The following is a 9,858-nucleotide window of genomic DNA, read 5'->3' as shown; positions in this document are numbered from 1 at the left end:
TGCCAGATGTATTTGTTGTGTTGTCAGAGTGTCAGGTTTGCCTGAGTCTTCATATTTCTGAGATTTTTACTACCTTACATGTTTGTTGAGTAGCCAACAGAGCACTGAAGTGTACTACCAAACTCTGCATTTGATTTTAAAAAACAAAAAAAAATGACATATACCCTTATTCCCAATTTGGACTTAAAAATAACAGTAAAATCACAAATCAGTAAGGTTGTCAACTGTGAACTCTAGCTGACTCTAACAGAACTGAAATGTTCCCAGCACATTTTTGTTTGTTAGCTCAAACAATTGGTTTCCAAAATAAATATTGAAAAAATTAAAGCCAGCCACTGATCCAAACTAAATTGTTCTTGTCTTTCAGGAAGCCTGTCAACTTGGCAAGATAACCTCCGTGAATGTAAGTCTCACACATGCTCCTTTTTTGTTCTCTCTTAGGCATAATCTGTGTGTCAGTGCAATATATCCATAGACGTTATAGGAAATTAAACTCGGCATCAATTATTTTTGTTCAATTTCAATTTTTGCATAAGAATGACTTATTCCCAAAGGAATAGCTCAGGTTTTTTGAAGCTGGGTTATGAAGCTGTTGTGAGCAGGGCTTGTCGGTAATGTGGAAAACTGAAATATTTTTAGGCCTAGTTTATTATTTGATAAGAGGAAAAATGGAGTATGGAATATCCTTTGTATTTTTTTTTTTAATTCTTCTTTGTTCTGCAACATTGTGACATTGTTGGAACATTATTTCCATTCATCCATACATGCATTCAGAGAAGTTTATGTTTCAGAGGAATATGATATTATGATCCCAATGCTGAGTATTATGATGCCAATACAGCTTCTGACTGACAAAAATGTTTGACTCTTCATTGTTTTCAACAATACCAACACCCTTACCATTTCCTGTGAGCTTTTCATCTTGGCCACTAAACATACACATCTGAAGTTGCCGTCGAGAGAGTTGCTTTAGCTTGCCAAGTATATTGTTGCCATTCAGAGTTGGAATGTTTTGCACTTGTTTTGTAAATATGAGATCTTAAGACAAAAATGCAATCAAGCAATTTATTTCCATTTCAATATTGCAAACATTGATCTTGCAATGACAACTGTGAATCAATATACTGTGTCAGGCAAATTGTTCATTTCTATGAAATGGAAAAACAATTTACTTTACATAGCATATGTAATCTGAGCATTACATGCTATATGAAAACACGTGAACCCTGTAAGAGCAGTGACAATCTTATCCACACTAGTTGTCAAAGCAGGCCTTGTTCCAATGCAAAGTTTTCTCATCTTAAAAAAGACACTAATTTCAAATATCTCATTTAAAATCTAATTGATTATATAAAAGTTTAAGCTGATATTGTGATTATAGAATAAAATTTTTTGAAGATAATTTTATGGTTATTTTACCTGGAATTGCACCAATATCAATATGTCTAATATTTTTCAATTTTATACTGTTTAACATTTGCTTATGCTATTTACCACAGTATTTTCCTCCAACGAATAACAATAGTCTTATTTATTTGTAATAAAAAATATTGGGGAGGTAATGTTTATAAGCTAATGTGTGTCAATAACTGTGCAATTAAGGTGGTGGAAAAATCTTTTTTTTTCTTTTTTTTTTTTTACTGACCCCACTCTAATTTGCCTTTAGCTTGACTCTGTGGTGAGAAATATGAGAAATCTTTCTTCAAACCTGGATTTCTCAGACAACTATCTACTGCAGGTAAGATACTGCCTGCTGATAACATCCTTAAAAGCATTTTAAAATATCTAATTAATACGACAAACCTTTTCTAAATAACTAACACTGCAATAGAGTATTTATAGACTTTTTGAGAAAAGCCCGCTCAACACTTCCTGAGACTGACCGCTGAAAGTTGTTCACAGCATCAATTAAAACTCAGCTCCATTTCACACAAAAATTTAAGATTTCATTTTTAAAAAAATGAAGGAGAAGGGAATATTTGTTTTACAGTTATTGTATCTGTCATGTAGCACACTTTCTTAAAAAGAGATAAAGGTCAGATATTGACTTTCAACGGAGGTCATAGGTTTAGAGAAGTAGCATCAAAAAGATTCTGCTCGAAACAAAAAGAAACTTCTTCAGGAATAAGATAAGAAAGGCAAAGACCAGGACATCCATCCCATGCTATCTCATTTATGTATAATTTCTTACTGGAAATGGTTGTAATGCAACTTCCAGCTGTATTGATTGTGTGTTGTAATGATGCATTTCATGAATGGGACTGATAAGAGTTTGCTACTTTTTTCAAACTATGCATTAAAAATCTACAATAGATCAAAAATAATAACTTTTTCTAACTACACTTCTCCTTGGAAAGTTAAGAAAATGTGTAATGTGACACTAATCGTGCTGGTATTCATATCATGATAAATCTGAGTGTCTACAGCACAGCAGAATTTCATACTTGAGCTATCATTTATCCTGATTATGCTGTGGCATCTGGCAATCAGAATTTTTATTTTTTTTTTGCTCCATTTCATTTGTTGTTTTATATATGGTAGTCTGAGTCTACCCCTATTTATACTTGGTTAAACAATCCTTTGTCAATGCCAATAGGACAGAAAAAAAAAAAGTTTTTCTCTACCTGAAATTAGTACAGTGGTATGCAGCTCCAACTTTTTTTTCAGTTTCAGCAAAATATTGCTGGGGCTCTGTACAGAAAGGTTTGTTTGCTCAGCTTTTCTGGCTTTTTTTTAGCGCATTGCTTCTATTCTCTGTAATCTGTATTAATTTATACTGGGAATCTGTACAATGTATCCAAACATCTTGTATCTGTCACATTACAAAGATAAACTCAAACATCAACATATTTTATTAATTTTGTGTTATAGACCAACATAAAATTGTGGAAAATAAAGTATATGATTTTTACAGTGCATTTGCATTCAACCTTCTCTTTGTCTGATAGCTCTGAATACAAGGGTCTTTAAAAGTACTCTTAGCGTAGTCTTAGAGTAAATAGAGAACGTAAACATGAAGTCTGAGGGTGAAATGCTTTGTTAGGAACATTTGGATCATATATGATGGAGTTTGATTATTAAAGCTTGATTATTAAGGGCTTTGTATGTTAGGAGAATCTTAAATTTAAATTTATAAAGGAGCCAATGAAGGGAAGTTAAATAGGATAAGTGTGAGCGCTCTCTTTAATTGTTATCAGAATTCTTGCAGCAGAGTTTTGGATTAGCTGAAGGCTTAACTGCATTTTGTGGACTTTGTCATAGAGAAGAACTACAGAAGTAATAATTCCATGTAGTAGTTTTTCAGAATCAACCTGCAGAGGTTGTTTCTAATTTTGGCAATTCTGGAGATGAAAGATAGGAAGAATTAGTTTGGGATTCAAACAAAGAAAAAACACATAGGTTCTTCACTTTATTATAATTCCATCCAGACCTAGAGATTGACTAAGCACTTTGTTTTTCAGAGGTCCAGGTTTAAATATGACAACTTTTGCCTTGTCAGAATTGAAAAGCAGAAAGTTCTCCTGACTTCAAGACTATAACTACTTAACTGACTGGATTCATCAGGATTTATGACATGATATAATTATCTATAGCTGAGATAAAGTTTTTAAAGCAGGAATAGATAAAGCCATATCCAAAGCTTTAAATAACGTAGAGAGCACTAAGATTAATTCAAGATGGAAGGAGGATGACAGAGGTAAATGCAGGACAGATCAAACTATGTAGAAAACCCAATAAAGACTTAAGACTGGGACTAATCTTCATCGTTCAATTGAAAAATTACTCTAAAGTTAGAGACAGAACTATAATCCTGACATGCTTTATCATAAATTCTTCTGCTTGAATGATCTAGTCAAACTCCAAATGTGTCAAATTGCAAATCAAAGGAAAGCTAATCTATTTTATCACTGTAAGCTATTCTACAGATAAAAAATAAGATGGATTCACTCTAGATGTACAAAGTTGGCAAGATGTGCCCTCAAAAGTTGTATTTAACTGTAAGATAGTGTATTTCTAAAAATCCTTGATTCAGTAGATCTATATGAATAACTGTGCCACAATTTTCAGCTTATTTGTAAAAACAAAAAGATTGTTTTCCTTCCATTTCAAATTTGTAATTTATAAAAGTTTTTTGTCCTCATGAAATTACAATAAAATCTGTTAATCTTTAAGCTACAAACTTAGAGTTGTGGTTTAGCAGTTGTATCAAAACTCTCATGCCTTCTTATTTGCAATGTGTTGTTTTTTTGTTTGTTTTTTTGTCATAGTGGTCAGTGTAAATCTATCACAGACGAGTCAATAGCGAATAAATTGATGAAAATTAATTTGATTTGTCACAAATCACTCCTCATTCTTCCAACGCCCTTGTCAGAATCACCACCTTCACTCATGTTTCCTGCTAAACCATCAGCTCACCCCCAGAAACACATTTCCTAACACGTATTGGGCTGCAATGGAACAACGTGTAACAGAAAAAACTCAGCTCGGAAAAAAATATCATCTGCCAGCAGATTCTGTTGATGCACATTTTTGACATCATAGAATATGGGGAGACACTCCGCTTTGGATTGAGGTATTCCTTTATAGTTTTCTGTTTTTTTCCTTCTTCCCTTTTCATGTGTGATGTAACAAATCACCATCTCCTCGGAGCAGATTTATGCAGGTCTAGGTGTGCCCGTGAGGTGATCCTTATCTGAAATGGCAGAGCCAATCTCCCCTGATTCACTTCTAAGTGGTCCCTGTTTATCACTCAAAGTGAGGTGGTTGTCAGCCAAGTCCTTTTCCGTGGTGCGCCGTTCTTTGCTGTTTGGAGAGAGTGATAGTCAAGGTAAAGTGCATGGTATAATAAAACTCAAAGAGCTGTGGTGAGAAAGGACAAGGTGGCAGGCACTTAGCCTCCAGTCCTCTATCTCATGTAACGGACTCCTAATCTAGTAACCCGTGAATCCTGCCTCGTCTGCTTGGTTACTGGAGGTGCTTGGTGGTGGGGTGCAGCGGGATAGGATTTTCTGGCAGGTTACATGCTAGAAATTGGCGTGCATTTCTGCTGTTTATTTTATCTCTGTGTACATACTTCTAAAGGCAGTGTTTTGTCTGACTCAAAGGGCTTTGTTTGGTCTTGATATCTCTTACTGCAGCTTGTCTTTGCTTTATGGATTTCTGGCAGCTTCTCTAAATAAGTGATCATGCTTGACAAAACCTTCACCTTGACTCCTGGTTGTTTGTTTTCCTCTGCTTTGTTTGTCTCAATGTTTTATTCACATCAATCATTACCACTGGGAGCAAAAGTTTTATTTATTCAAGACCCAATAATGGTAGTTAATCCTAATTAATATTGTAGCTCTGAATAACTTGGTATTGAGCACATCATGAAACCAAATTAGGCTTTTTTTCACATCTGGCATCAGCTTGAATGAGCTTGAATAAACAAAAGTCTGAAAAAACCCCCCAAAACAGGAAGACACTCCCTTTACGCAAAGTGATTATGTCCTAATTGTCACGCGCAGCTGTTTGTTCTAATAGATTCTGGATGTCATTGTTGGAGCAAGTTTTTTAATAATTGCAATCACGTGGAGAGGGAGTCGTGCTTTTTTTTGTGGTGCTGCCAACCCTCTGTAGTGGGCCCTTTCTTTTCCTGGAACCTGGGCAATGCTTTAGCTTGCATCCTCCAGCAATTTCAGAAACAGCTGCCAAAGCTGTTTGAGAACAAGTAGATATTTAGACTACTTGAAAGCTTTTGCAAACATGGCACTCAGAGCTCTGTAACTTGCCAGTAAGGTATCTGGCTCATTTTTTCTTAGGAAATAATATGTAAAATGAAGAAAGGAAAAGATTTGTTTTACAAAGCCCATTAATTGTTTTTATTCTGATCACATAAAATTTAAACCAGAGAAAAGAAGAATATGACTTCTTTATTTTCCCAATAGAACACAGCACAACATAAAGGTTTTGTTTCATAGCTGTCAGTTGAAATGCACTTTGTTCCACTGTCTGCCCTTTCCTTCTCTCTCATTTTCCTTATTTCTTGCGTTCTTACCAACAAATCCAGACAACAAGAGATTTGCCTCAGGATCTTGACGAATCAAGTAAATAGAATATTTAGCAGGCTGTTTCAACATCACGGCGTTTGAAAATCGCTCAGTTGAGCTTTCAGGGAGCTAATTGTGTGGATTTAGGTTAGTCGACCCTTTCTGATAGTTTTCAAATGAGGCATTTTAGTTGGTTTTTGGCAGCCTGTCCTTCATTAGAGCTTGGTTTATTTTAATCTTCCATTCACCTGCTTTACAGCCCTTGTTTGTTCTGATGGAGAAACAATATGCATTTATCAGTGCACTGTAGAGGCTGAAGGGGGAAAATATGTGAGAAGAAGAGCATCACCTCCTCCTGAGCTCAAAGAAGCATGTGTTAATGATGTCTTTAATTCAGGACTTGTATCTTGCTTTTGTTGCTATAGCAATGAAGAAAATTAAGATCGTCATTTGCACATCCGTTGTATTTGCTTTGAAAGACGTCTTATCGGTTTGACCAAAGCTCTGAATTAAAGTGCAATGCAATAGCCAAACCAAAAAGTAGATTTTGCTTTTTAGCTTCTCTGTGATGTGACGTTAAACAAGTAATAACGTGGGGAAAAAGGGTCAACTGTCTTACTAAAAATCTCAACTTGTGTTTATTTTAATCTCAGTATTTATACAGCTGTTCTATGAAGACATTTAAGGTTTCCAAGGGAACAGTAGTAAAGCGACATCCTCATGGTGACCAAAGAAACAAAACCAGACCAATCAGGGTAAATCTGGCCTTTTAAAAAGAGTGCCAAGAAGGGAGCCATTCTTAAAGTCTTTAAAACTCTTTAATGTTTCACATAAGTCATGTACAAGACATCTGTGAAATAAGTTACTATGGTTACACTAACAATGCACATCACCCTAAATGTACCATACTTAGGGTACAAAATGGTGCATCATGCTGTGATGAGGCTTTTCAAAAGGAACGGGAATATTATTCAGAGTTGAGGGAAAGCTAGATGGGGCCAAGTATAGTCCTGTTTTAAAACCTATTAAGGCTCAAAAGACTTGTAATTGTGTCAGAAATGAAACAAAATGAAACATACAGTCAATGCTACAGTGAAATGGTTCTGATCAAAACATATTAATGTGTTAAAAAAGCTCAGTCAAACTCCAAGTCCCAGTCCAATTGCGATGCTGTGCCAAGACTTAAAAATTCTTTAAAACTGAGACTGCGCCATCTCTTCCTGTAATGTTTTAGTAGTGATGGTAGTAACAGTAGTGATTTTTAATGTAACTAATTTATAGAAAAAAGAAACTAATTCAAACAAATGTGTTTTCCTTTGACAGTACAATTTGATAAATTGTTACTGGATTATAAAGTATCTTACTTGCCCATCAAGAAAGTCAAAGTATTTACCTATGTGTCTGTTTGAATGATTTTTTTTTTTTTTTTTGCTATATCAATGACCGAAACTGTGTGGTTCTTTGACTCTAAGAATTGTTCATGTGTTATTATACATTGCCACATACAGGACCCGTTTTCTTTTCTAGCTCCAAAGAAAGGTCGCAACATGAACTTCTGCAAACCTCTGGAGAAATCAAAGAGCCTTGCACTGTTCAGAGGAAAACACACACACTCATGTGATCCCAGTGACTTTTACAAATCAAAGTCTCAGCCTACACACGTTTTTTTTTTCTACCTCTTTTGTGCCTAATTTGGGTGAGCGGAAAAATTAGGACATGGTTCAACCTGTTAACACACATCCCATCTATTCTCAGGAAGAGTATCAAACAGGTCCTCAATTATAAGTCTTGCAGTTACTTTATTAGCTGGAAAGTAATTCAATAGACTCAACAGACCAGAAGCAGTTCTGGGTTATGAGGTCGCTCTCTCAATTTCTCTCAATTAGCAGCTCTAATGACAAGATAAAGTTTGGTCATATTTCAGCGTTGGAAGGAGGTGACGATGATCGATGCAGTGTTAATCATGCTACTCTTAATACATTTAGGCACTTAATATCTTCTAAATGTTCCCATCCACCCATCAACAACCATTGCTGCCACCGTTCATGATGATGTTAATAGTCTTTGTTTGTGGAAGTGTGGAGAATTTGCCTCTTTGAATTGAGGAATTCGCTAGAATGCTTTTTTCAATAACAGGCTCTTCATATCCTAAAACAGCACACTCCTGTTATGTTTTCCTCTGGTGACCAATAAATGAGCCAGTCAGTATTTTTTTTCAAAAGAAACACAAGAAAGTCAACGTAGTAGAAACTAGGGTTAAGGGTTACACTTTGAATTGATAATTACATTGGTTTAGAGACACACTGGGACTTTTAAGATGGTATATTCATACACACACACACACACGCAAATACACACACTCATAGGCACAGAAGTAGGGCTTCCAAGACAAAACACTATTGTTTTTTCACCTAGCTCAAATGATAAAATACATGCAGATAGTTTTTGGAATAATGTGGCATTGTTTTGAGATAAGCTACCTCTGTTTTTTCTTTCTTCTCCTTAGTGTAACCGAGGTGACTGGAATTTTGACTGCAGTGCTCAATGCATTCAGATATTACATTTTGAAATATTGAACAACAATGTTCCTCACCAGAGGAGATTTCTTCCTCTTTTTCTTTAGCTTAGTGGATCTTGCTGTGAGGTTATCATTTAAACCCCAATGCAAGAGAAATTTGTAGTTTGTATGTTCTCAAATGCAATACTTATTCTCAGACAAAAATGGAGATGGTATTTTAACATCAGTAAATTAACCCCTAACCACAAGACTATGAGTCCTCTTTAATGGCTTGTAAATTTAGCTTGTCTCTCATAAGGCTGTCTATTTATCTTCCATAGACACAACGTCGTGTGACCTTCCATCTTCCGGATGGTTCCCAGGAAAGTTGCAGTGACAGTGGGCTTGGGGACGCAGAGCCCAGCAGCACAGCCAGTGCCACCCAGCCTCTCCCCCTAAACTTCCCCCAAGAGGAGTACTATGAGCAAGCGTCACCTAATAGTCGCACCGAGGGAGACGGAAACTCAGACCCTGAATCCAGTGAGTAGCGATCTGTTGCATTTTTGAGAGAGCAAGCAAACATTTGACTTTGTGTTTTATTTTGTACTTCAAATGCTGACAATTTGAATTTACCATCTATGATTTTAGATGGTACTAATACTCAAAAATAATGTTTAAAGTTTGATTATGACAAATCAGCCTTGCAAATATTAAACAAGCAGATGATACTTGTCAGAAACCTAAAGCAAGCCAGCTGCACATTTTGGACTGCTCTTTCAGTGTGAAGAGCAGATATCTTTTTTGATACAGAGCATATGGCCTTCTGCCGAAGATACATGTATGAAACTGCATGCGGGAACCACGAGTCAACATAAAAGGTTATCAATCAGTGTTAAAACAATTAGATTTTCTAATTGAAGTAGACTGTACCAATGAATGTACATTATCTAATAATGTCCATTTCCCTGTGATGTGACAATGTAACCACTTTAAGAAAATATCGCTGTACACCACAGGTTGAAAATCTTGAGTTGCAACGTGATCAGGCATCTTGTTATTTGATAAATAAGGAAATAAGAACAGACAACACTGGACAGTAATTGTCTATATGGCTCAAAATATAATTAGCGTGGTCAAACATTAAGTGTATTTTTCAAAAATAAAGACATTTAATCTCAGTTTGAGAATTTTGAAGCCTATGCTGTTTATAAAAGCCCACAAGAGACCATTTTCAGTCATTTCTCAGAAGTCTGACTTCACATCGGGAAAAGTGTCAAACATATAATACATACTGACTGAACCTGACTGAATTATTCGACAGTAGCGCACATG

The 9,858-nt window shown here is 35.7% G+C and overlaps 1 protein-coding gene across 1 annotated transcript; it reads left to right on the top strand.

Moving 5' to 3' along the window:
- Nucleotides 1-373: 373 nt before the first annotated feature.
- LOC129357652 (protocadherin-11 X-linked-like) lies at nucleotides 374-9,066 on the top strand (the record flags this gene model as incomplete). The annotated part of the gene is made up of 3 exons (XM_055026743.1): nucleotides 374-403; nucleotides 1,667-1,738; nucleotides 8,868-9,066. Coding segments are annotated over exons 2-3 (250 nt in total), but the record flags the coding sequence as incomplete, so codon positions are not given.
- Nucleotides 9,067-9,858: the final 792 nt, after the last annotated feature.

Source organism: Poeciliopsis prolifica, unplaced genomic scaffold, assembly GCF_027474105.1.
Source record: "Poeciliopsis prolifica strain line A6 unplaced genomic scaffold, Auburn_PproV2 SCAFFOLD275, whole genome shotgun sequence".
Lineage (NCBI taxonomy): Eukaryota > Metazoa > Chordata > Actinopteri > Cyprinodontiformes > Poeciliidae > Poeciliopsis > Poeciliopsis prolifica.
The sequence above is the reverse complement of the archived record's forward strand: the minus strand, read 5'-3'. Positions and strand labels throughout refer to the sequence as shown.